The sequence below is a fragment of the Diachasmimorpha longicaudata genome, chromosome 15 (genome assembly GCF_034640455.1).
Source record: "Diachasmimorpha longicaudata isolate KC_UGA_2023 chromosome 15, iyDiaLong2, whole genome shotgun sequence".
Taxonomy (NCBI): Eukaryota; Metazoa; Arthropoda; class Insecta; order Hymenoptera; family Braconidae; genus Diachasmimorpha; species Diachasmimorpha longicaudata.
The window spans coordinates 4,455,972-4,483,358 of NC_087239.1; the positions used below are offsets into that span (position 1 = coordinate 4,455,972).

Sequence of the window (27,387 nt, forward strand, 5' to 3'; positions counted from 1 at the left end):
AGAAATACAATTTTTCAAATGATTTCATCGTGTATTTTTCTAATGCTTTTTTCAATAATTCTTATAATTAAAACAAATATTTGGAGCCATATAAGTTGGATTTAATCCTGGACTTGGTTTATATTTAATTTTTCATTCTCGAAATTCCATTATTTTGGTCAAAACATTTTAAAACACTTCCATTATGTACGGAAAAATTATGTAATATATAAAATTGGATTACACTTCACTTCCTACTATTTATAATCAGTAAATTCACACCCCTTTGACATATTCTGATCCAGGAGTGAATCGCACAACTCCTCAAAATATTTGTCCTCCATTTTTCAAAAGGTGTGCATAAATAACGAGACCACAAATGTATACATAATATGTCTTTTCCTCATTTTTTACACACAAAAAGAAATTAATTCGCTTGATGACAAAGTTCATTCAACTATCCGCTGCCTACACCGATTAATTATCAAATCTATTCAAAATTACTCTAGTCCCAAAGAGTGAACAACTAACGACACGATAAAAAAAAAGAAATGCACTTGAACGACCATTACGGTATGGTGAGCTGAAGAATAATACAGGTACACTGCAAAATATCTCAATAACCATCACTGTCAAAACGCACCCCCTCCACATATCCGACACTCAGATTACATTTTAATAATTCTGTCGTGAACACATTACAGGGATGACTTTATAACAAATAGTCATTGCGAAAATTCCAACGAATTACATGCAAAATCAATGTTTGTTTTTTTATCCTGAACATACACAACCGTAATTGTTTTAAAAAGTGGCATTGGACAAAGTTGTTCTTAATTTTCTGGCGAAATAAACACTAGTGTTTTCCATCGTTTAATCATAGAATTCTCTCGTAGAATAGTAAATATGCCTCGCTCTTCAGAACCGTTGCTTCATCGACCTCCATTACTCTGTGAAAGAAAACAAATAACGTTACACATTAATTAAAATACATGCAATTAAAAATTTTGCCTCTCACAATTTCTAGAATACTCCCCGAACCCTCAACGAAGATTCAAATAAATCAAACGCCTTGTACCCCTTCACTAAATCAATTATTTCAACAATACCTAGAATCTGAGACGAGATACCATCTCCCTGGAGGTGGTTGGACCTTCTCTACATCGACATCATCGATATTCGCCGTCTCCCCCGAAATCTCTTCGACATCACACGTCCCAACCTTCGGCAAGAAGTCCCACCTGGGGTTATTGGCCTCGAGTGGCTGCCTGGCCTTGACATAAGCCACGTAGTGGCCCCCATGCATCGTCCCACTGTGCTCCACCACCCCATAAAGCGAATACACCTTCGACTTGTCGTGGTACTTGCAGACTGGAGCTAGATCGAGGATCATGGGGAATGCAACGTGTTTGGTAACTTTCCTGAAGCTAAATCTCTGTGACTGGAACCTCTTCAAGTGAAGGATAAGAACAGCTGGCACACGTGAGATGAGGTACTGCTTCGTGCTGGAGGTGCAGACAATCTTGCCCTTCTTTCCTTTATTCTCCCTGGCAGTGCAAGCCTCGCAGCCAACTTTATTGCTACCACTCATCAACTCCCTGGCTGTGAATTGATTGAGACAGGACTGTATGGAGCACTCACCGCTGGCAACTTGATAGCTGGTTGGAGACAGAGGTGCAGTGACTGATAATTTGGATAATCCACTTGTTAAATCATTCACACCATTTCGTTTCTCAGTGAATTGCTTCACCGAGTCCTCGGTCTCAGGACCAGATCGACATTCGTCCGTCTCAGCATCTGAGAAAGTGCTTTTTGGTTGATCCTCCTTGACATTAATTTTAGTGTCTGGTTCCTCATGATTTACGACGATCTTCCACATCAATTTTTCCTGAGAGTTCGATGTGGGACTAGTGGGGCTCTCTTTGTTGGAGATGGGGCTGCTCAGGGGACTGACAGTCGCCCCCTTGGGACTCAGCTCAGAGTTGACGATGATTGACGTCGATGAGAGGGGTGGCGAATCCGCTGGGAGCTGCTCTTGCGCCTCGAGATTCAACTCTAAGGAAGCCTCATTCTTCAGTCCCATCCCTTCCGTTAATTTCGATATCTCCGAGGGCGTAGAATTCCCATTCGTCTGCGTCATCTCATCATCTCCACTCGGTTCCCCCGGGGACACTGGACTGGCGACGGTCGACACTTTCTCTGAGCTGTAACCAGACTCGCTGACTTCCTGCATCATTCCATCATTCTCAATATTATCTTCAACATCAGCATCACTCTCCTCGGACTCTCCATGACTCTCCTGATTGTCTTCTCCGTTGTTTTGATTCACCGACTTATTGGAATTAGAGTTGCGGTGGTTCTTCCTGTTCTTCCTCGCTGCCTTCTTCTCCTTCTTCAGCTGATACTTCGAAGGTTGATTCGAGATATTATTGCCCATCAGGTCGAAACTTTCGTCGAGACCACTGCTCTTACGTTTTCCCACGATTGGAGGCTGGGGTTTGTCCATGAGGACCGGAAGCGAGAGATCGAGGAAGGGTTCTGTACGTTGTGATGAGTGATGGCAGTCCAGGCACTCCAGAGTGGACACCAGAATCCCTCGAAAAACCGGCTCAGAGCCCAAGTGCCTGGCGCTCGCCTGATTTCCATAAAATTTCACTTGTGCTTTAATGTTCTCGTCGATGGCCTGACGTTTGGACTTATCGTCGAGACCAATTTTCTTCAGAATGACAGACTGGTACCTCCTGACGTCGTCATTCCTCACCTGCTCCAGAAGATGACGAAGGAGCTCGTGAGCGTCGTGTTGACCACCGTCCATGCACTGGGACGTCTTCTTCTTGAAGGAATTCAGCAGCTCTGAGGGCCTGTACGTCTGGTTGTTATCAGCATTTTGCATATCTGTCAGTGTCTTCCATAAAGTCGCTGTAAAATTTCCCCATCCCTCCAGTTTTCCCTCAATGGGTGGTAGGTCCAACTCTTCAGCGTCCTCTGACGGCTTGCATTTACCACCTGGAAGGATAAATTTAGCGTCTGGCTCTCGTAAATCCTCCAGGACTTTTACCAGGAAAGGCGTTTGTGCAAGACACTGCAGGACTGAATTGAAGAAACAAGTGTTTCCCAGGTTCATCAGCCCACCGACTCTCGTGAGGTTCGTCAGAGGCTTCTGGTGCTTGTCGTTGGTGGATGGAATGTTCTCGGGGGACTTCTCGATTGGAGGCAGGGCAATTGCAGGCTGGGGTGGGGTGTAGGTTGTTGTCGCGAGTTTTTTTATGAATTCAACTATTTCGAGTAATTGTTTTCTGAAAATAAAATTAATTAATCAAGATCAAGTATTTTATCAACGATTCTATGCGCTACAAAAAATATAATCTAAAATAATAAAAGACTTGTTGAGAAAAACACTGACTAAACTCCCTCGTTCAGTCAACAAATCATTCTCGAAGGCGGATGACGTCCCGAACTGTCTAGAACAACTGATTATAAATTTTCAACTAACCTACTGTCAGCATTGACCACACTCTCACAGTCGTAGCACCATATACTCCAGTTATGCGTGTCAATGGCGAGACTGTGACATTCACTATGGGGCGTACGAAAATGATGCTCTGCATGTTTGTTGAGATACCGTCCACAGGCTTGATTTCCACATTTCAAACATATCCAGAGGGGCTGGATTGATGATGACATCTACAAAAGGACAATTCTATAAAATATTTCATATTTTCGGAGGTGCTGCTTAACCTAATTGCACTCTGTAGGATAAATGGAATCAAATAGGTTCGTTAACAGGATGGCTTTAACGTTTTTGCAACGATAATTATAATCACCCCATCGTCCTCAACATCTTGGCTCTTGTTGCTATCAATTTTACTGCACTCTCTGCAGTGAGTGAGGATTCCAACCTTCTTCAGGACCTTTCGAAGAACATTACCATTGATGGACTTGATGATGTGAAGGCATTTGACTCCATCTGTCAAAGTAAAGTCGTGGATTAGCTTTTCACCAGTCACGTTGTGACAAATATGTCGTGTAAATTAGTGACGAGTCTTCTAACCTGATTTGGTTTCCTCCCCAGATTCCGATGAATGCACACTGGCATCATCATTCACGTCTGGCTGACGATTTTTCCTCTTCCCCATTGCTCCATAAAATTCCTCAACTCCAATAAATAAACTAGCCAACTGACCTAATTTCGAATAGACAAAATGTGATGATTAATAGGCTTCCAATACATCAGAATTTTCATCTCAGGGGACTACTGACTGCTCGTAACGCATACATCAGTGATTTGATGAGTCGTTCCTTGTTTCTTGATCAGTCATGACTGAGGAGATATCTTTGGCGAAAAGATTTACCCTTTAATTTTAATCTTCACAAAGCAGCAAGCTCCATTATTGCGACCTCATGGCAGATTGTCAAGAAACGTTCACTATAGGACTTTCCAGCAGCTTCTCTTTTTATAATCTTCAGTCCTCCATGAGAACTGAAGATGAGAAAAAAACGTTGAGTGAGAAGTACAACCACAGATGGCGCAGCAACCTCAAACAGCCGCCAAAATTCTTCTTAATTTGCACTGACAGATGATTGTTTTTGGCAAAATAAACTAATTATATCATTTGTACGAGGTTTGCACCCATTCAGAATTTTATTCATTTCAAATGTAGCAGGACACGTCTACCAATGCGTATGACTTGGTCCGTCTATATAATTTTTTCAGTGGTCGACTTTGAAGCTGAGCAACGACCTCTATATGCCATTCTCCACTGATAATTAATTGAACAAATCGATTACTCAACTACTACCGATTCTCAATCGACATGGAGTGAAACTATATATAAATGTTTTCTAATCTCTCTGTAAAACTCATGTTAGTTTTGCAATTATTTATTTAAAAATAAATGAGATCGTGACCAAACATTCAAAGCTCAGTACATACCGCAATCACCGGTCGATTATCTACATACGAATTCAATTAACAATCAATGATTGTCCCACGTTTGTAAGAAAAATTAATTTTATTAATACAATGATTTTGCGTTCGTCTTACTCATTGTCACATATAAAGGTATAAAATTTCTAATTTATCTTATAAAATAATGACATGTCGTTCTGCTGTTTCATTATTTACTTAATAACTAACTTAAAAAATATTATCAACTTTAACTTTAAAAGTTTTACAGTTTCATAAGTCATTTTGCATTTTTAAAATTTTATAATTGATCAGGTGATAGTAAACTTCCACAATGTGAGGAAAAAAAAAATCAATGAAAAAAAATTTGAAAGTTTGTACAATTCAGAAAAATATTTGTCGACGAGGTTTAAAATCCTTCATTTCGCAGAGTCCCACAGACTCATAATTTATGAAAAATGAGACTGTGGAATGGTAGATTATATAACAATTTTCTTTCTACATCTTAAATTACCTGTCAATTCAACACGAAATTTCAATAAACAAATTCAATCCAATTTCTAAGACTTTAAAATCAATAAATATTTTCTTTCGAAACGAGACTTCCTTTACTGAACAATACTGTAAATACGAACAACAGTAGAGTTGACTACAATCAAATCCGATACAATAATATTAATATTTATTTAATGAGTTGAGCTAGCAATATTCCAATTTTAGAGAATAAAGACGATTAAAATATTTATTTCAGTGATTGATTATTTTATATTGGATTTGATTTTAGTTCCTAGTTTATTTATTTCTTCATTCATTTCCTGAATGAAAAAAATGTCACATATATATTGACTTCAAAGACCTGAAAATTATCCTCAATATTTGTAGAGAATTCATATGTTAATATTTACGTGTAAAAATGACACGTAATCACAATTTCTCATTAATGTCATAATTAATCTCATAAATTTATCGTCTATCTCACTCACTGATCTCAATAAATGCGTTTGAAGATGAGAGCTCTCACCTGACAGCAGTATTGCGACCAGGCCGTGCCATAACGTGTTTTGCAACGAACATGATCACGGTATGCTCTGTGCATGAGTACCAGGGTGAGTGTGAGCACGGGGTAATACGGGATAATTTCGTGAGTGAATAACGATACTCCGGCGATGGACCAGTTCATTATCACATCCCCAAGATAGTTGGGATGTCTCACTTGTCCCCAAAGACCAGAAACAATGAGTTTCTTTCCTCGCGGCGTCAGGATTGTCTCCAAATTTGAAACTCCAGTTCCATATGGATTTCGTCTAAACTCATCCTTCAAGTTATTGCTCATACGATAAATCAGATATCCCATGAAGAAGGAGAAGCTCAAGGCAGCGAGGACATAAGATGACTTCTGAACATTCTGATAAAAAACGTATCTCGTCACCAGAGTCACCAAGAACGGATACAGTAAATTAGCCACACAAGTCATGTACCCAGTCCCCTCGTACATGACCCTGAATGACGTGAGGGAGGTTCCCTCAAAGACAAGTGCATCAAGACAGTAAAAAATCTGCAGTCCTGTGACCATCAAAACGGTGGTATTAGCACTCCACGAAGAGAGCTCGACATCCTGGACAGTCTGAATGACAATCGCCGAGTTGATAAGAAGCGCTCCAATGACAGAAGCTCGCACCAGCACAGTCTTGATATCAAGTTTTCCAATGCGTGGATTGATCTCCCTCCCTTGCCAGAAGTCATAAATGAAATTATTCGTGGATCCGTAGATGTTCAGGGCATGAACAGGAGCCCTTCCCGCCTTGATATACAGCACGACAGCGAGGATAGTCCCAATAATCCATCCGCTGACCGCCAACTGGAGGATCGAGGCAAGAATATATTCACTGACTCTATAAAATCGATATTCGCAAATGCCCATTGCAGCCAGACAAATTATTGCAGTGAGCCAACCATTGACTCGATATTGTACTCGTCCAATCTTGTCCTGCTGTCCATCAACGAGCCTTCCAACAGGTAACAAGGATCCAATAGTCACGAACAAAAGGTATCCAGTATAGTACAATGTAGCATTGAGATCAAAGTAAACGTGCAACTTTAATGGCAGACGAAAGCCAGTGTTGTTGCACTTGTTATTGTAACAGGCAATTTGTGGTAAAATTATTGAGATCGGTAGGAGAAGGGTAAGGCACAGAGCACCGAACCAACCGCCCCATTCCTGGGGTTTGGCCACACGCTCCAGTTCTTTCTCCTTATTAATTTTTTCGACAGTTGTCGAGGAGTCCGGGAGTGCCTCCTCCTCGTAGTGGAGGAGCTTCTGTAGATCTTGATCCCTCTGGACTGAATATCCTCTCTCCCTGGTGTCGGTGAGGTAGTCGTACGTGATTTTCCTCTCAGCGGGGAGGGAGACTGCCCGATCGATCGATCTCGTCGTGACAACTCGTTCGGTCTTCATGGCTAGAATTCTCGTCGATCTTCTCGTGGCGGTGGGGGTGTCCCTCGTGCGAGATTGCGTAGGGATCATCTCGCTCTGCGGATCGGCCTCACTGGAGGTCATCGTCGAGGTGTATTTCTCTTCTTCTCGATCCTGCGGTGCTTTACGAGCCGGGAGTTTCCGGATTTTTGAGGTAGGAGATCGTGCTGGAGAACGTCGGCCGGGGGACTTTCGACTGGGGGATTTTCGACTCGGGGACTGACGACTTGGAGACTTCTGCGAGGGGCTCTTCAGGTTACGGGCACGAGTTCTTGCAGAACTGCGAGATGGTCGCTCTAGCTGTCATTTAAAATGAGAATATTTTTGTTTTGGTTTTGTCTATTTATTTTTCATGAAATTAAGAACTACGTGAATGCGTAGGTTTCTTTGAATAACTTTTTTAAATAAATTCCTCTAGTCCACAGATTAACTACTAAAAATGCTCATAATTTTGCCAATTTATTTAATTATCTGGTGGATTTTATTTCATAACTAAATGTACTCTGTGTGTAATTGTACTCAGATTATAAAATCTTGGAATATTTAGGGTCACGCAGAGTAGAAGTATTAATTGAGAAAAATTATCAATTTGTTTAAAAAATAAAAATAAATTAGCAGTTTTCTAATTTTATTCCATAACTACCTGCACATCCTCCTCATAGACGCTGACCTCAACGCCTCCCTCGAAGAGTATCCTGTATTTATCCCCTTTAGAACTGAGAACAATTCCTCTCTGATACTCCTTCGCATTCGGCGGCTTCGCCAGCACCTCAGCACCCTGAGAGAACTTCATAACTACCCTCTAAAATCTGCAACCGAGTGAGAGACGCTTGGTAAACACTCACGAGCTAATGCTAGGTTAACTGCGCATTTTCCCGCAATATAAATAGAATAATCTCATTAAGATATGTTGTCGAGGAGCGGAGAAGAACGCTAATGCTGTTTCGTCACATATGCATTGGGACAAGATCGGTTCCACTATAATTCATTCATAGGGAGAAAAAAACAAAAAAAGAGGGAACGAAAATTATCACTTAAACTCTCGCCTTTGCCAGGGAAAATATTGAACAGCTAGTGCAACGATAATTACTTACCTTGTAATTAAATCAAGAGTCACTACTCGAGGTATTATGCACTAATGCGAATGTGTATTATGCTTGTGGTACGGTATCACTTGAGGTTATAATTAAAGAGAGTATTTTTTTTACATTGCTTGTATACGTTACATCGCACAGACGCCGAGCATTCCAACGAGAGAGTCAATGGCGTTCGTAAATCTATCAGGAGGACGCCACGCGGCCAACGCTTGGATTGGCTGGGGGGAGTAGTGGTGGGGCGGGTGGACGCAAGATGGCGCTGAGTAACAAAGGTCACGTGGTGGTTAATTACAATTATTTTACGGTTTATAGGAATATTTGGCAACTGTTAGTGTTGATCAAGAAAAAAAAATGAGAAGTATTTTCCATTTACGCAGACACACCTCATTTTTTCATCCTTTTATTTTTTTATTTGAATTTTACCGCCGATTTTTGGTTACATGGCGCGATGGTGGAGTAACGGTCACCGACATGGCGGTTGTTATTTGGCGGGAGATGTAAACGCCTATCAAAAGTCGGGAATCAAACGGTTGTGGTTGTGTGAGAAATTTTCACTGGATTTGAACTCTTCTTGAATAGTGATTTGATGGTTATTTTGAAGAATAATTAGAAATAATTAGGAGGAATAGTTTGCAGTCTAGTTATGACGGATAATGGGATTGTGGGGAGTGGAGGGTTAGGTGCGGGTGGAGGTTCGGTGATGCCGCCAAGAAAAACCTCTGACGAAGTTGTACGTTGGTGATGATGGGAGAGGAATTGAGACTTTCAGACAGCAGACAGATGAATTTTAACTCCTCAGCCAGAGGTTGGGATGACAATAATTGAGGATCACTTAACGACTCTGTTTCAGGACGATCTTCTGGAAAAATTCATCACGACTCAAAAGAAACTAGCGATATACATCAATGATATGCCAGAACTGCTGATTGATAATGAACAATTCAAGAAATTGAAACTGGGGATTGATGAGATGTATAATAAGACCTGCTCAGTCATTGGTTCCCTCGTGGAGGCTAAGAATGGTACCTTCTTCTGGGTCAGGACGTTGGAATTGGTTTTATTGAAGGATCGTTTTATTTTAAAAATCGTTATCGATTTTTGCAGCTGATGGGAAACGAATCAAACAGTTGGAGACGAGTTGTGGTGAACTTATGTATCATTTTGAGGCTGAGCAGAAGAAGGTGGAACGTCTGGAGCAACAGCTTCGTCAACTGGCTAATGAAGTAATTTTTGTTAATTGAAAGGTGACTGAAATCGTAATGATCTTTCAATGGGTCTTTCTGTTCTAGTCGACTGGTCAAGTGACATTCTGCACACATTTGGGGGCAGTTTTGGGAAATATCTTATGGAAATCTTCAAGATCATCGCCACTGGTGGATCTCTGGCTTAACGAGGTTAATATGAATCCGAGGAGGCTAGATTATTACGAAAAAAATGGAAATTAATAGAAAGAAATGCAAATTCATTTATTGAATTTTCTAGTCTTCTATGAAATTGAAAAGTCGATAATTTTATTCCCTCAATTTTTTCAGAATCGACAAAACCTGACAGATTTTCTATCGATCGCGAATACAGCACTGGAATCATTTCTCCAAACATTTGGAGAAAATTTACCCGACATCAAAGAGGACCAGTGTCAGTTCATGATGTCCCTCATGGGCACTGTCACAAATATATCCTCGAATTCCACTGGGCGACAGTTTCTGATCAGCCACGAGAATGGAAAAGTGTTGATTAAGCTGATTGTTCTGTCTACCCCAGGTGTGCCCTCGATCTCTGGAGATCCTCTCAAGAGGTGAGTCCTCCAAGAGGCTTTAGTTTTAATATTACTCACACGATGCAATTATTTGTTACACCCTTCTCCCCCCGTTCTATGTCAGGATATGCATTCCGATGATGGTAGAATGTTAAAAGGGCGAATGACAAATTTTTTTGCTTTTCTTTCAGTAAAAAATTGCGAAAGGTCTTCTTCAAAGACTTTTTATTATTAATTATTTTATTAATAAATAATCTGCGATCTGTTCAATGTATTATCGAGGGGGTAGTCACCCGGAAAAAGTCTGTCCACCACACTGAGAATAATTTTCATCGAAATTGCCGCTAGGAATTTTCCTCTAAACCTTCAATTTCACCTGTTAACCAGATTTCATGAGTGATGATCCTCTCGTCCATTACTCATTCGACAAAATTCTCCGTTAGAAAAAATCCCCATGGTATCCCTCAAGGCCACTCTCCCCCCAAGAACCCCTCACGTGATTAATGAACGCCCCCCAGCAAAAGCCCTGATATCCACAGGCATTTTCATCTCTCACTAATTTTCCTCTCCTCTCCTCCCCTCAGACTAATGCTAATGATCCTCTACAACGTCAGCCTGAACCGCTCAGGTCTGTCGCATCTGCTGAGCTGGAAAGTCTACGAATTAGTATCTTGCTGCCTAGATCAATCCCCAGAGATCCAACTAAATGCCCTCCGGCTGATTCAGTCCATCACCTACGATCTGAATGACCCTGGAATATTCGATCGTCTCCTGCAGCTTCTGCCAGTCGTAAAAATTCAACAGCTGATGAACTCATCGGACGAACGAATTACCGAGGCTGCCAGTGGCATCTTGTCGAACATAAAAAAATTCTATGCCACGGCAGATACCATAAGTAACGTGTCATCGGATAATTAACAATCAGTGAGACTGCTCTGAGAGTAAACGACAGCTCTTAAAAATATTCCAATCTCCAGATAGTCGATGACTAAGTATTGTTGTACTACTAGATGTTAAATTAAATTTTTTGGTACATAAGTCCGTCATCATGGACCATGTCCCTGGAAAAGGGAGACTAGAGCAAAATGGAATCTTTTCAATGGGAGATAACTCAGGGACTACCGGAGGAAATCGAATGATTTTTTTTTCATTTTGAAGCTTAAAATTTAAGCTTTAAAATGAAAAAAAAATTATCAGATTTCACTCTACCGATCTGAAGTTATTGACCAGTTAAGACGTTCCATTTCCCCTCACCCTCCCTTCAACAAGGGAGTTCCCTTGCCCCTGAAGATGGTTCTTCTGAAGTTCAGACGAATTTTAACTCTAGTGATTTTCCAACATCTCATAAATCTCCAAAAAACAACTCATTTTCGCTGCGTCAGGTCGCGTCCTCCCTCAAATTTCCGAAATTTCATCGGGTGACTTGTCTCCAAGTCGTCAAAATATCCACCCAAATGTGAGAAGACCTACACCTCCACCTGGACTCTTCTCTTTATTCCTCAGGTCATCGGTGCAGGTAGTACCTCTCTCAAGGCTGTCATTACTATCCCAAAACTTATCGTTAAAATTGTTGAGATTGCATATTGGAGATTATCGACCAGTCTCGCGACGCAGGCGGGTGGTGCCTCATCTGAATCACCCAATTAACTACCCTGACCTCTCGAAAAACTTCCAACCCCCGATCATCCCATCATCGTCAAAAAATCTGTCATTTCTCAGCAATCGGCCAAATAAAATTAAATCGACGATAAATTCCGCAATATCCTCTTTATTGAGCTGCCGACAGTTGTACCAGCGAGATCGCGCGTGCCCAGATGGACTACCTCGGGATGATGTGGTGGGGAGTACAGCGAGACGGTGGAAAAGCCTGGGTGTCGAGGACGTCAGGAAGGAATAGACGGTAGGCGACGGTAGGCGTCGGTTTATTGATCCCGGGGCGCTGCGGCGCTACCCAACCGCGGGATCACCTGCAGATTTTACCACTTTCCAACTCCAAAAATTACAAAAAAAACAAAAAAAAATTGAACCACCACCGCAGCAGTAGCACATCTCCACTGTAAAGTCTCATCAGTCAAACAGTTTACCCCTGAGTTCTGTCTACCGGCTAGTGCGTTTCCTCCTGGGTGTGAAGTGATTTTGTTTTTTAAATAAATTGTTGGCGTTATTAACAATGCAATGAACGTGATTGTTGGGGATGACAGAGGGACCTGGACGGTCTGGTGCTACAATAACGAAAGACTGAACATCGTCGACAGGAGAACGAGGGTTACCAGGGTGTTGGAGCGCCGCGGATCTGTCAGTGTTGGACAAGGGCTGCTCGGACAATTGAGTGCACCGAGGTCCTCTCATTGTGCGCAATTCCTGTGCATTTAGATTTAAAGGGCCCAGCCACTGATTTTGTAGACTTGTGGGGATTTTATTTGCGCCCGGTGGCGCTGAAATGGGCCCCACCAGCAGTCGGGAGGATCAATTCGTCGAGCCCATCGGCGACGATGATGGCCTACAGATCAATCCACGTCCTACTTCGACAATTGTAAGTAGATTGAGGTTTTGGTGATTGGAATTGGGGCTGGGGTTGATGCATCGAAATATACTGTTCGGTCGATATTCACATGTCCACGAATATCCCTCCCCCTTTTCTGGGATTCATCGTCTATACCTAGCTCGATTCGATGAGTCATCGCTGCAGTTTGACGCTTGTTGTGCATTAAGTCCGAATTTTTTTAAGTCGAAACTCGTCAAGGATTTTAGAAATGCTGGTGACAAGTTCTTGGCGGCTTTAGAGTCTGGGCTAGGGGTCAATTCGATTGGAGTGGGTTTCTGGAGTTGTCAGTTGTCCTTGGAAATTTTTTGGTTGATATTTATGGGAGATTAACGACATAGCTTGGAATAATGTGTTTTTTCCCACAATTTTTGAATACCTGAATTATTGAATGCATTGATCGTCTATTAGAAAATTATTTATGTTATAAAAATAAGATTAAACAATTTATGATGTTATGATTTAATTAATATTGATAAATAAATTGTGAGATCCGCGATTTTCATCACAGAAATTCGGTGATAAATTTAAAATTGGAAATATTCCTCAATGAGTTTTTCTTAATGATTGGAGACTTAACAGGTTTTGTTATTCTAGTGCGAATACGGAAAAGATTTGCATTCCCTGAACCGTCGAAAATTTTGTGTTGTTACAATTTTACAATCGGATAACATGTCACGTAATTTCTGGGAAAAATACGAGTAACACTTAAGGTTTTTTGCAATAAAATTTTCAGCGCTACTAGAAATTTCGCAAAAAAATTCCACGTAGTGTCTGAAAACTCAAACTTTTTTCCCTAGCGTTCATATTATATTCCCGACAAAGTACAATAATACAGGCTCGAAGGACATGTATACGTAATGCAACTTTGAACATTATACCCCATTAAATGGCGTGCACCTTTCTCCCGCTCGATGTAATTTGCAAACACCGTACCCAGGGAAATACGTAACACGTTTACCGCTCTCGCAACAGCCTTTCATATAATTGACGGTTGATAACTCTAAAAAATTACCGGGAAAATAATAAATCCAGGATTAACAAATTACGCTCATTATCAGAGAGAAGAAAATTCTATTTTCAAACTAGTTTTGTTTGGGGGAAAACTAAATGAGTATTAATTGTTTAAAGACTCTCATGGAATGTTATTTCCAATTACCGAGGTGTTAACGACCGATAAATAATGAATAAATTCAATAAAATAATAATGGAGATGCGATAAAAAATAAATTACTTAACGACAACTAATTCGTTTCAAACTACACTACACTATGAGTGAATTATTATTATTATCATCATATAATTTGAGTCTTTCAGTTGTTAAATTACTTCTAAAGCTCTAGCTCCTGATTTTTAAGTCAATACAAAATTTTTTTCTCCCAGAAAATAATGAAAAAACCAAAAATATAAAACTTCGCGTCATTAAAAAAATTTTTAATCCACAAACATAAATTAAAACACAGTCCTGCAGTTCATGCCAGGGCCTTCCCTCCATATTTTCAAAATTGGAACTGATCCCACTCCCAATCGGGCACCACATCAATTTCTCCATACCATTGACAAGTTTCACCTGTCAAGGTCACCCGCACCATCGCCCTTGACTGATTAATCATTAGAATTCAACTGAACCGCATAATTAACTGCTATTTTTTTTCATGATGATTTGACTTGAGCACTCACTCCTCATTATCTTGTATGCACCAAGACCATCTGATTTCTTTGTTCTGGTTGAAGCTGCACTGACCCCTGGAGTGACTAATAATCCTTGGGATGCCCCCCTAGGCAGTGTCCACGCGCGTGCCATGGAGCAGCATTAGTCGCAGATATAGGCGTAATGCGGGCGCCGGACAGTTGTATTATTATGTTTATATATATATATATATATATATATTACATGAGACAAATGAGTACGCGAGGTGCGGGGAAGGGGCGACAAGTTGGACTCCATCGGGATGGTACTGCACGTCCGTCCGTGATAAGTGAGTCTCTGATACTTGGCCGCATTCTAATAACGCTCGTTACGCGGAATAGCCACCGACTAGTGACTGCTCCACACGCGTTACATTCGATTTTATTATTACTATTTTTTTTATATCGGGTAAAGTGTTTCGAAGAAGTGGTTCTGATTGTCGTTGCGCGCCAATTTCTAAGGCAATTATGCCGGCGAAGAACAAGGTATGTTATCACGAGCAATGATTGGAAATTTTTTTGTATTTGCATTCAACGATTGGACCGATTCCATCAAAATATTTAAATAATTCAGTAATTTTGATTAAATATGTCTCTCAGTGTCAACCAAACCACTGGATTAATTAGTTTATTGCCCTGCATTGTTGCACAAAATACGTCAATGACTTTTGTCGTGGGATTGACAGAGTAAAAGAAGAAAAATAATGCAAAATCTCCAAAAATTATGAGTTCGGCGCAGCGTGTGCGTGCAAATGACTAATTACTGTTGGAAAAAAGTACAATGATATGATCGCATTTCGGGACAAGTGCAGCGGCATCACGAGGTGGGTGGGTGCGACAATGTGAGCATTGAGAGTAAATTAACAAATAAAATTTCAATTAGTTTGATGAAATTCCAAGGCGAGAATTTATTCCCCGGAGGGATAATTCACCTGTTCCACATGCCTAGATTATTAATCAGTGAAGATCAAGATCTATGTGGGTCTGGCAATCGTAGCTTATCGTTATTAAATGATTTAAGTGTTTGTTGAATGCTATCGGTTAAATTTTTCAACGTTATCGAGCATTACCGCGGGTGGAATGATAAAAACCGTTCATTTCGTGCGGATGATCGAGAAATCCCTTCAGGAGATAATAAAAATTTGAGAAATCATTTTTTCACTGTCAACATCATTCCAAGGCGTGTAGAAAATTACCTTGATAATGATTACGAAAATACGATGATAAGAATCACCATTAAAAATTTAAGGAGCGAGAAAACAATGAGTTTATTCAGTCAAATCGACTCTCTGTCTGCGCTGAGTCCATTTGTTTTGCTTCTCACGTATATTAATTTATCCCAGTAAATACGGAGAATAGAAACGGAAAAAACTATGATAAACACTTGATGTATTTGCTTTGTTGGTGAAATAGGTCGACAATCACAAGCCCCCGAGCATCTTTCCCTCTAAATTTTAACTATTTCGTTTTGTTCAGTGGAAGAGCAACAGATGGTGTTTTTCACGGTTCTAATTAATTCACGTCTCGTTATCTCATTAACCAATAAAATTGCTGGCCCGAGTTCCTCATATCGATATAAATTTTTCCAATTAACCGCGGTCCATTATTTTTCACAACATCTCGAGCCATTACCCAATTGAGAGACCGTGTTCTGTTATTGTCCTCAGAACTGACTAAAGAAACAATTGGACGTTCGCTCACAATTAAACTCACTCGACGATGATTAATGCAGGGGAATAATTGGATAAACAATTCATCCACGTGTGATTGCAATTTATAATCAGCATGCGAAAGAGCTCGGGGTGGAGGCATCCAACGTTCATCGATAAGATAAATGAGAGTTTTCTCTCATTTCACTCAGTTGTTGTGTTCACGTGGAAAATTAAATCAACAGATAAAATCACTCCCGGGAAGGTGACGGTCATTTCAACACCCTCTTCTGCTACGTGAAACGTAGGATCTCTAAGAAACCGAAAGTTTTACGACAGGAGAATGAGTTTTACGGCCGAATCCGTAAAGCGCTACTTCACGAACTGAGTGAGAAAATAGTACATTTTGCTCGTTAACCGAAGAGAACTGTTCGGACGATTCAGTGAGTGTTCACCTTCGCCTCAAATGTGAACTCACGATCGTCAGACAAGTTCTTTACGGCCTAGTGACAAAATGCTCTATTGTGAGGTCGCCAAAAAGCTCTGGAGAATAATTTGTGTTTGATTCTTCTAAAAATTTCTCAAAGGTATTCCAAAGACATATTTTTTACCTATGCAAATCCTGTTTTAATGAAGGTCCTCTTCGTTTTTTAATTATATATTTTTCCCTCGGGAAGACGCCCATCCAGTCCACCCTCTCCTGGCGTCGTAACTCATCGAAAAAGTCGTCGATAGTAAACGGGGCTTAACGTACCCACGAACGGTGCAGTTTGTGAATCACTTTTATTAGTAAGCGACCCCGTGGGGATGTGGAAGGGGAGTCCGGAAGGTCTGTGCACCAGTGGGGGGGAAAACCGAAGGAAAGAGCGTTGTTCGGGGCTAGGCCAGGCATCAGGCGTCAAGCGGTGTGAGCCATCTAGTCTCTCGGACATGCTGTTGCTGTCCACCACGGTATCGTGGTCAGTGGTTAGCAGTCCTGGTGTTTTGATAAAGCTAGAATCAACGGAATACAGCGTTATTCCAACCTTCTGTTCTCACTCACCCCTCGATTATCCCCTCCAGAATGAACGACAATCGATGAATTTCGGTCGTTCCAGGGACAGTTTAATTGAGTTAACGTCGATGACGAGACCAACCTAGCGGAGACACTTCATCAATCACCCAGAATTGTTTAAATAAATGGACAAAATACAGTAAACAAGGCGCAGCTGCAGAACTCAACATAATACTCACCACTGTGCGTGTAAAAATAACTTCATCTTCATTCGTCTCTTCTCCTTGTTTCATTTTTCAACTTGAATAAAACAGTTTCACTGTTGAGGGAAAATTCGAGGACGAATGTGTCATGACAGTGTCACCCAGCGACGCATTGATGACTCTTGCAGTTGTCGTTTGTCCAGTGATACTTGATAAAAATATTATTCACCAGTGGAATATACAAGTGCAAGGATAACCGACGCAAACCGCACATTTACGATCTTTTTAGTGCCGATTTTATTCCGTTTCTGAGTGCACAATGGCAACAGCAAACGTGTAAATAATGAAAATAGTGTGGTGCCAGTGGTGAAGTAGTGAAACATGGCAGCCGACTATGACGAGTGATTTTTTTCTCCATTTTTTTTGGACCTAGTCTCTACACTCAGGGAAATCTAACAATTTGGATTGTTGTTGCTGGAGAATTTTGATGAATTTAGTGGATATATGTGCACCTGGTGAATAAATAATGTCGCGAGTGTCATTGACGAAGTCTCAGCATGGCCAGTGGGGGTCCAGGCGCGTCAGGAAAATCAGCACGGTGGGTTTCAATTTTTTTTCCTGTTTTATTTGGTTTCCTCGAGCACTCGTTGCTGATGCCTCGGTGATACTTGGAGAGAACAAAGAAATGCTCATTCGGGGTCACACGGGGATTCGATTAACAAAGTGGAGCTGCAGAGTTGTTTGTAGGCGTGACTAGTGACTCAATTGGGGTAGGGAGTCGGTGGAGCACGTGACAAGCCCTGACAATGAGTGATAATACAAAATTGAAATTTTTTTTCGGGCGATGGAGAATTCCGGGAGCTCGATGGTAGTAATGATATTGTCCGGGGAGGTTATACCTTGTTTGGGTATGTCACACACTTGTTAGCCCTTCATTTGACCCGTTAATTCGGTAAAAAAAGCTCACATGGTGGACGACAACCGGAGGTCGAAATTGTACACAAAACAGCGATGAAAACATCCAGATGCAACTGATGGTGTTGGTATGGTACCTCGGGCTACCGTTTGGTGGCGTGCATGATTATTTCAATCAGCTGATTGTTGTGTTAGGTATGCGAAAAATTTGTGATAACGTTGGGGTCGCATAGGTGATTCATTTGTACTCAATGAATTGTCAATTGATTGATGAAGACGGTAACAAGAGGGACAGTTGCTGAGTCATATGATAAAGTCTACTGGGTGAGGTGCATTTGGAAGCTTTTTGTTGTTCTAGACAGTTGAGAAGTTACCTTTAATTGCTAATTTGTTCATTTGGAGTTGGTCAACATTACATTTTGGATTTTGGAGGTTATATTGGTCTATCGAGACCTAGGGACTGTACAAATGCCATTCCAATGTCAATAAATTGTTGTTGGAGTAACAATGATTCTTTTTACACAAATGGAGGTGTTGTCGAGCCTTATCAATCGTCATTAATGATAATTCATGTCAAATAAATTTGATTAAACCAAAATCACCCGGATAAATTTAAATAACTTGTCTATGGACAATACAAGACTCATTTCACACTTATTTCAACATCAAAGGGAAGTTTTATTTGTTAAATTAAATTAAAAATGTTCGAATCTGAGTAACTCTGACTTTACAATTGCTCTGAAATTTCATGAATTTATTAACTTCAAATTTGCAAAATGGAAAACCATTGGATAAAGTCCGTTGGACGAAGTTCAACGTCGGAAAATCATTCTGTCAATCGCAAGAGAATTTCAATTTATTTACGTTGACATTACTCTTGACAAATCTGTCAATTTTTCAACGCAGCTCTTCTCTTTTATTTCATGATAAATGAATACACAATGAATCATGAATAATTATCCCACTAAATTGGATTTCTGAAGATGCAGCTGAAATGAATGAATCGTGGATGCGATGGTGTACAATTGTTTCTAGATAATCAAACCCTTTGCATTCTCAATCACCAAATTTCTCCAAACTCATCAGCTGCTGAATCTCTTGCCAGCATAAGCTTCATCTTGAAAAGGTGTTAACCATTCCAAACATGACGTTTTTCCTGTGTAAACAGGATAAACAACTCTTGCACGATGTTTATCCAGCACTAAATAGTTTACTACTACGTACATAGAAATTATTATGATTATTTATCTTGGTTTGGGAAGTGCCCAAGGTGAGCGAGTTACCCACACCGAAGATCCCTAAACCGATCATTAATAAGAAACCTGAAACCATGTAGTTAATCTAATACATTAAATGCAGAGATGTATTTTTTACCTCAGTTAGATTACAGTGGTAATTCTCTGGGATGTGTGTCAAGGACGATTGGCACCATTCTAAAGACTCAACGAGAATCTTTCCTCGATAGTAAACAATTTAATGAAATGACTGATGAAAATTAATGATTCATTTTCAGACGGAGAGTGAGTACTCGGTGGAGGAGCAGACACGACTGACTGATGGAGGTGTTGATGAGACATCTCCGGATGATGATGGGGGTTCACTCTGCGAATACCATGATATACCACCACCACCTGATGGTGGATATGGTTGGGTTGTGGTATTCGCCTCGTTTATGTGTAATATGATTGTCGATGGTATTGCATATACATTTGGAATATTTTTGGAGGAATTTGTGAGGTACTTTGGCGAGGGAAAAGGAAAAACAGCATGGGCTGGATCATTGCTGTCTGGAATGTATCTTAGTGCTGGTATGTTTACTTTTTAATGCAGTTGTATTTTTAGTCGGTCACGATGGGAAATTACATTTTGAAAATCAAACGTTTGAGAGAAAGTGAACGAATACTAATGGATGTGTTTGTTTTTATTTAAGATTCCGAGGTTCAATACGGGATTAGAATCGTTTACGAGATAAATTAACCATAATGTTGATGTCTCTCCTGAATTTGAAGATATTTAACAATAATTCAAGGACGAATCGTAGAAGTTAATACAATTTTCTGTTTAAAATATCGTCAGGTCCTGTTGTGAGTGCTCTTACGAATAAATATGGATGCAGAGCAGTTTGTATAGCTGGTAGTTTTATTGCTGCTGCGGCATTTTTCTTATCAACATACGTGAAGACTGTGAATTCGCTGATGCTGATTTATGGGGTTTTGGGAGGTAAGAAAAAAATTTTCATGGAGTTAGTCTAATAACTCGACTTCTTTCAATAGAATGAACGAAAAACTCATAATGGAAAATTATTTTCCCTTTATTCCAGGAATCGGCTTCGGTTTGATTTATCTGCCGGCCGTTGTCTGTGTTGGTTATTATTTTGAAACCAAGCGATCATTAGCAACTGGCATTGCGGTTTGTGGATCGGGCTTTGGAACATTCGTATTTGCTCCTCTCGCAACGACACTTATCGAAGAATATGGTGATTGGAGACAAGCACACTGGATACTTGCAGGCCTTATACTTAACTGCGCTGTATTTGGAGCGCTGATGAGACCACTCGAGTACCCAAAGCCATCGTCCGTGAAGCCGCTGCTTCAACGAATGGCTGAGGAGAAACGATTTCAAATGGAACGTGGGAGCATTGGGGGCTCGTACTTCATGGTTCAACTTCCAGATGGCTCGATGGAGAAGCGAATGAAGATGCCAATTAATATTGATCCTGGTGTACACTCCAGTTTCAATCTTGACCAATTAGTGCCTGGTAAGTGTTTTGCAGAGGAGTGTGGATTCAAATGAACTCTTTGTTTATATTTATGAAACATCGAGTTTCAATTTTATATCTAAACGTTTTTGTGAAAAATTAGTAGCAGAATCTTTAATTGTTCAAGGATCATTGGGGCAATGAAAAGAAAAATGAAAAGTGTTGATTTGAATCACTCTCCATATAAAATAATTCCAAATTATTTCAATATATCATAGATTATTGGGTTGCCAAAGCCACCAAGAATTAGTTAAGATTGATAAATTAAACTCTAAAGGAACGCCTTTAACACCAGTACCCACCGTGCCGACCCTGCCAACAATATCGGAGGTCAAGGTCCAGGAGCACTCATCGAGTGCAGCAACAAGCAAGAGTGGTAGTATGGATCTGAAGACAGGCAAGTCAAGAAGCAGAAAGAGTATTGACGAAACCAAAGATACAAAGGACAGCGTTGACAAAACAGAAAACGAGTTTAATAAACCGATAATACCGAGGAATGCCTCGCAGCCGGCGTTCACCACTCACGTTCAAGGTCTCCCCAAGAACGGTTCAGTTCCTTTTTTCGATAGAATCAGAAAGACGAGCACTGGAGAACGCTACAAGCCGAGTTTAAGTGCAATCAAAAATTCGAGAACAACTCTAAATTCCAATGGGGACATTCGTAAAAGTCTTCATCTGAGATTGTCCAACAGCAGCATACTTGGCTCTCGTCTCAACAACATGGAAGCTGATGATGGTGAGAGCATAACATTTACCACCAGCAAGTCCAGTATACCAGCACCAAAGCAGAAGACGAGCATCGTTCGTCCAATGTCACGAAAGGATATATTCTACAGTGGAAGTGTTCTCAATTTACCAGAGTATCAGAGCCAAAAGTCACTTGCTAACTATCGCCAGAGTGTCCTGTCATTACCAAAGTCTGTTCGAGGGGACATGCGAGATGGGGACGTGGAGAAACCACCTCTCCAGCCGCTGTGTCCATGCTTCCAACTACCAGAGTCGTTTACTGAGGCCCTGGCGACGATGATGGATGTCTCGCTCTTGAAGAATCCAGTTTTTCTGCTCATTGGCATCAGCAATGTCTTTGGCATGGCCGGACTTTATATACCGTTTTTCTATCTTGTGGATGCAGCTGTGGCTAAGGTAAACCAGACTTTTTTCACAAGTTTTATTAACGTATATTGAAGAAAATTAATTAGTATATTAATGTCAAATGAATCCTTAATCTTCTATAATTATTATTTTCTTCCTCAGGGAATCCCCAAGAGCTCAGCATCCCTCCTGCTCTCCATAATTGGGATAACTAATACTGTTGGGCGTATAGTATGTGGTTTTGTAGCGGATTTTCCCCAGGTGGATTCTCTCCTGCTGAACAACATATGTCTACTAATTTCGACAGTGGCTGTCAGTGCAACACCTCTCTGCACCACTTTCCCAGCATACATTGTGATGAGTGTTTTCTTCGGAATAGCAATTTGTAGGTCCAAAAAATACGTTTTCATCGAATTTGCGATTTGCACATCGATCCCATTTCCCTTCTACAATTATTTATGTTTTTGCTCTGCAGCTGGATATATTTCACTGACTTCAATCATCCTCGTCGATCTCCTGGGACTAGATAAACTAACAAATGCATTCGGATTATTAATTCTGTTCAGAGGGGCTGCTGCAATTGTTGGGGCACCGCTCGCCGGTTGTATCTACGATTTAACAAACACCTTTGATATTCCATTCTACATGGCAGGATTTTTCTTCTTTCTTAGTACTGCCTTCAGCTTTGTGGCACCTGCTATGAAACGCTTCACAACTCCACAGGTAAGTCCATCAATTTTATTTTGAATGGAACAAAAATTAATAATTTTTAATATTTCAATTCTCCCAGACTCAACCAATTATTATCGATACGCTAACACCAATTGACGAAGAAGATAACGAAGAGGAAAACGAAGAAGACATCCCCGAGATAATAGAAACAGCAGCATCACCTCTAGATCCTCCCGAGAAGGAGATAAAACAAATAGAATCCGTTTTATAAAAAAATTTGAGCTTTCATTTTAAGCTTTAAGGGCCACCGTTTCCGAGCCATGCCTCCAAGTCTGGGAAATAATAATAAAACCGATTATAAAACCAATTGCTTAACAACAAAGGTAACTGAATTTTCTTATGAATTTATTGATAAATGCACAAGCTTAGAGAGCAACAAGATAAACAATACCTGTTGAATTTCTTTTTTTTTTTACTTACCATGAAATTCTCCAGAGACCGAGTTGCTCTTCACTTACGGCTGTTGATGTTTAAAAAAATAAATAAATAAATAAATAAAAATCCAATCAATCAGTATCAGTCAACAGTATAAAGCAAGTTATATTTAGGAATGTAAAGTGGATAATGCTTTCTTACTCATTTGTCGACGAGAAAAATACTCGAAAAAGATAATTGAAAAGTTGAAAAAAATAAATGAAATGAGAATGTACTTAGGAACAATCGATGGGAGTGATTAAAGATGAATTATTTTTCGATCGACTCCTGAAAGCGAAGGAGCTCGTATTCATTTTAATTTGTCAATAAAAGAAAGAGTATATATGTGAATAAGCCATAACAAGAGGAACATAAACTGACAACAACAAATGAAAAAAAAAATATGTACATAACAAAGAAAAAATTTATGCCATAATAAGTTAAATTAATTGAAAAGTCCGAGGGGTGTTTAGCTGGCGCTGGTGGAATTTAAATTTCAAATGTATATAAATATTTTCAAGAACCTCAACCACTTGTAAAATAGTGTGTACAATAGTGTGTTAGGGATTTGAGATGTTACTTTGATTTTAATTTCGAAAATTTATCCGCAACGCCAGCATAGGAATAAATTTTTGATCCATTAAACGATAAAGTTGTCACAAAAAGAGGAAAAAAGTATAAAGGGAGCAGACTTGAGTGGTCTCAGCAGGCAATACTATTCTCAAGCGAATAGCCAGCATTTTCATTTTAACAAATCCACGTAAAATGATAATAATAAATGATAAAACTGATTGTTTAGAGATATTCATAATCGATGTATGTTTTTGAATTATCGTTAATAAATTTTCACCTAGTTTGTGTTAATTAATCGATTATTATAGATAGATTAAATGTCCACGATTGTGGATTCAACTGTTGTACTATTAACAATAACATATACCAATTAATTAACACAAACTATCCAATTAACTAATGAGAATCAATGTCGCTGTGGTATTCACGCTAAAATACCTTATATACTTAAATGAATTGAAACCAAATCTAGTGGCTATCGATTCGATCTAGATAAATCAAGTGACAAAAGAAACGATGATGGTGATGATGATCATGTTCTAGTGAAAAATGTGTATACATCGTTATGTGATTAACATATGTTTTTTAATGACATCTATTGTGTAGAGAGGAGATTTAATGATGAATCATGATGGATGAGACTAAAAATTTGAAGGAATAACTATGTAAATCTACACTTGTATATATTTCCAGAAAGCAGTGATGTCAATGCGAAAAGATTAGGGAAAAAATTGGCTCATTAGAGAGTAATTAATTATCAAAGAAACAAATTGTTGAGTAGAGTGAACAGCAGGATTATGGAAAAAATTGTGAAATTATTTCCATTTTTCGTCCTTTTTTTTTCAAATTGGATACAAATACTTGCCCATTTGAATAAATATAATCACAAGCAATAAATCGAATCATTGAGTATTCGCGCATGTGCTCACGCACAGTACTGAAAATGATATTTTGATTTTCACCTAAATTTAATTGAATATTTATAACCTAATGAAAACAATAAACACTGATGAATCATTGGATTTTTGCAGGGAGCGTGTGCACATGTGTGCTTGTTGCGTATGTGTGTTTTCAGTTGTTCGTGTATGTGATGAAATAATTGATGAAGAATTAACGGATTGTTGGTGAGCCGGGAAATTATATTTTCACGTGCTGAATTTAAATATCATGCACTTGGATTCAATGAGGGTGATTACGATGATTATTAGTTACATTAATAGACGAACGCTGTTGATTGCCTATGCGCATTGCACGCTCTATTTTGTGCATACGTTACTATGTATTATGGTACAAATAATGCGATGGGAGAATATCGAAGAAATGTAATAATTAGGTGATGTTTATTGAAACTGACAGATGATAAAGAATTACAAATTTTTATTATTGAACATTCGAGCTTTGATTATTATCCTGCGCCGATTATTTCCCGATAATAGTCAATCAAATAAGCGTCTGCTTTCCACCTGAACTTGAGGAAATTATCCACAAAGTACTGGACAGCACTATTATTTTTTTATTTATAAATGAGAGGGATAATTATTATTGAAGATGTAAATGGAGAAAAGTGAAGGAAAATTCTTCTTCCACGTTTATTTAAATCTTCATCCTTTATTTATAGTATTATTTATGGACTTCAGAAGCAAAACTAGACGAACAACTGTCACGAGACGATTGAAATTCATAAATTAAAAATTATCATTGAAGATTAATGCACCGATGATGACCCTACGTCACTATTTCCCTCACAATCATTAAATCATCATCATTCAGCGAAAGATTATGATTAATGTCTCTTACCGATGCCACGTGTTGTGCCATAAAATCACTGCGCGTATCCGACTCCGGTGACAAAAACTACGAGAAAATGATTTCCAAAGAATTTAACTCAGATATGCGGATGGCTCTGTATTCCAATCAGAAAGGTCAGTCGACTTGATTACTAATACGACGCACGAGGCGTCGGCATTGGGCAGCCTCTGCCGAAATAAAAAATTGCCCGGTCAATCTGCCCTTCGCCATACACCAGTCCGGTTTTACCAGGCACGACTGCCAATCGACAAGCGAATAATACATTTCTGGTTTCGTTGATACGAAAATTGTTCGGCCAGTCGCAATTCAACTTCTTACCACAGCATCGACAAATGTTATAAACTCTCTCTTTTTACCATCAAGTGGAATTTTTAAAATTATTTACCCACAACTCCGAATAATTTACACAAGTGAAGTAAATCGGTAAAAACGTGTTCAATGTGTTAATTAAAAAATAAATAATTTAGTTGGTATAGAGTCAATTGCACTCTCGTAAATATGAAAATATGATTGTTCAATCAGTCGGAGTTTCACTCGATCTGTTACAACTTACGCCGAATCGGTAAATATTAAATCTCCTTTCCCCTCGGTTTTGAATCACCCGATAAATTTTCCACAGCCCGTAGTAATTTACCCAGTGAAATATTCAATAAATACTGTCATAAACAACAGTGTCGAGGAAAAAAAACGACAGCGGTAAATCATAAATTTGGGTGTCATCAACGGAAGTGCGTTGAGTGGGCCGATGATAGTGAATTTGATTACCATAGAATCGTGCAAGCATACGACCAGCCAATAGTCATTACTCCAGTGTTAAAAGACAAGTTACATATGTGTCTGATCGATGCCGTGTCTGTTCAATCGGTTCCTAATCTACTTGAAAATTGTCGTCCCGAATTACGGAACATCGTCGCTATCTCCCGGTATCTACTCCCCGTAAATTACCTCAATTAATAGAGCCCAGCACGACTGAGACCCTCGAAGTCGTCTATTTAATTGATAAAGAATAAAAAAAAAATACTGGCCCCACGTGGACTGTCTCCGCGTCGAGATCGCGCGTCAACAGAAAGTTCACGCGAATCGACTATACGTATAACCACATCTACACATGAATAGATTTTTTTTTTTCAAAACGAATGTGTGTGAAACCTCAGATCTGCCGAACGAAAGTCGCGTCGTTTCACGCAAATGTTTCAATTTTTTTTTTTTACTTCATATTTGAATTTTTTCTCTCTCTTTCTCGATCCGAAGGGGCCGAGCTTCGACATTACGGTACATTTTTGAGTACAGAAAATGCGCGTGTGTACACGCGCCGTCTGCTTTATCTCCCGAATGTCGAGTTTTTTTTATTTAACTGGAATTAGTGTCTAGATTTTCAGATAAAAATATTTGAGTGTCACTATTTCGTTTTGTTTACATTTGAGACTATTAATGTGTACGTCATCGGATTGGTCAGGTGCGCACATGTCTCATGAAAAAAAAAACCTTTGGCGTTAATGAGCTGGCGGATGAATTTTATGGTAATCGTTGAGATCACGGGATTTTTTATTTCATCGGCGGATCGATTTAAAAGGAAATGTCGGGGAGGTGACGAAAATTTGCAGTGGAGACTGGGACCACGTGGCGAGGCTCCCGCTATGTCTCACCGGATGCTGAACGACACGTTTTTCAGTCATCTTTCACCACTTTGTTGCTACTGAATTACTGCGCAATTAAATAAATGTGTGGGAAGTGGACATTCCAGGGGACATAATGGTTAATGGTTCAATTTGAACCATTTGTGGGGTATTGATTGGGCGGGTGGGG

General features: G+C 39.6%; 4 protein-coding genes and 1 long non-coding RNA gene across 12 annotated transcripts; 2 read left to right on the top strand and 3 right to left on the bottom strand.

The window, feature by feature from the left end:
- Positions 1 to 5: 5 nt before the first annotated feature.
- LOC135169829 (ubiquitin carboxyl-terminal hydrolase 16/45) lies at positions 6 to 4,489 on the bottom strand. 3 transcript variants are annotated; one of them, XM_064135169.1, is made up of 6 exons: positions 4,332 to 4,489; positions 4,031 to 4,162; positions 3,804 to 3,946; positions 3,473 to 3,663; positions 1,089 to 3,275; positions 6 to 929 (listed from the first exon to the last, which is right to left on the bottom strand). In XM_064135169.1, the coding sequence occupies exons 2-6, from the start codon at positions 4,113 to 4,115 to the stop codon at positions 857 to 859; spliced, it is 2,679 nt and encodes an 892-aa protein (XP_063991239.1). In that variant the 5' UTR covers positions 4,116 to 4,162; positions 4,332 to 4,489; the 3' UTR covers positions 6 to 856. The 3 variants fall into 3 exon arrangements, with proteins under 3 accessions (XP_063991239.1, XP_063991240.1, XP_063991242.1); XM_064135170.1 differs by having other exon boundaries at positions 4,256 to 4,444; XM_064135172.1 differs by having other exon boundaries at positions 4,240 to 4,444.
- Positions 4,490 to 4,844: 355 nt separating this feature from the next.
- LOC135169835 (delta(14)-sterol reductase TM7SF2) lies at positions 4,845 to 16,825 on the bottom strand. 2 transcript variants are annotated; one of them, XM_064135198.1, is made up of 3 exons: positions 16,703 to 16,825; positions 8,002 to 8,167; positions 4,845 to 7,658 (listed from the first exon to the last, which is right to left on the bottom strand). In XM_064135198.1, exons 2-3 carry the CDS (start codon positions 8,149 to 8,151, stop codon positions 5,874 to 5,876), a joined length of 1,935 nt encoding a protein of 644 aa, XP_063991268.1. In that variant the 5' UTR covers positions 8,152 to 8,167; positions 16,703 to 16,825; the 3' UTR covers positions 4,845 to 5,873. The 2 variants fall into 2 exon arrangements, with proteins under 2 accessions (XP_063991268.1, XP_063991267.1); XM_064135197.1 differs by lacking the exon at positions 16,703 to 16,825 and adding an exon at positions 8,453 to 8,635.
- On the top strand, positions 8,868 to 11,189 carry LOC135169849 (heat shock factor 2-binding protein-like). Its single transcript, XM_064135229.1, has 6 exons — positions 8,868 to 9,185; positions 9,306 to 9,477; positions 9,560 to 9,678; positions 9,745 to 9,849; positions 9,988 to 10,250; positions 10,796 to 11,189. Exons 1-6 carry the CDS (start codon positions 9,099 to 9,101, stop codon positions 11,127 to 11,129), a joined length of 1,080 nt encoding a protein of 359 aa, XP_063991299.1. The 5' UTR covers positions 8,868 to 9,098; the 3' UTR covers positions 11,130 to 11,189.
- LOC135169831 (monocarboxylate transporter 3) lies at positions 12,097 to 25,160 on the top strand. Of its 5 annotated transcripts, none has more exons than XM_064135179.1 (8): positions 12,097 to 12,744; positions 19,717 to 20,011; positions 20,280 to 20,423; positions 20,524 to 20,961; positions 21,239 to 22,104; positions 22,216 to 22,438; positions 22,529 to 22,776; positions 22,844 to 25,160. In XM_064135179.1, exons 1-8 carry the CDS (start codon positions 12,652 to 12,654, stop codon positions 22,994 to 22,996), a joined length of 2,460 nt encoding a protein of 819 aa, XP_063991249.1. In that variant the 5' UTR covers positions 12,097 to 12,651; the 3' UTR covers positions 22,997 to 25,160. The 5 variants fall into 5 exon arrangements, with proteins under 5 accessions (XP_063991249.1, XP_063991250.1, XP_063991254.1 ...); XM_064135180.1 differs by having other exon boundaries at positions 21,257 to 22,104; XM_064135184.1 differs by lacking the exon at positions 12,097 to 12,744 and adding an exon at positions 14,715 to 14,928.
- Positions 23,167 to 27,054, bottom strand: LOC135169858 (uncharacterized). The gene is made up of 2 exons (XR_010300258.1): positions 25,900 to 27,054; positions 23,167 to 25,818 (listed from the first exon to the last, which is right to left on the bottom strand). It is a non-coding gene; the product is annotated as an uncharacterized LOC135169858 (long non-coding RNA).
- Between the last annotated feature and the right edge of the window lie 333 nt (positions 27,055 to 27,387).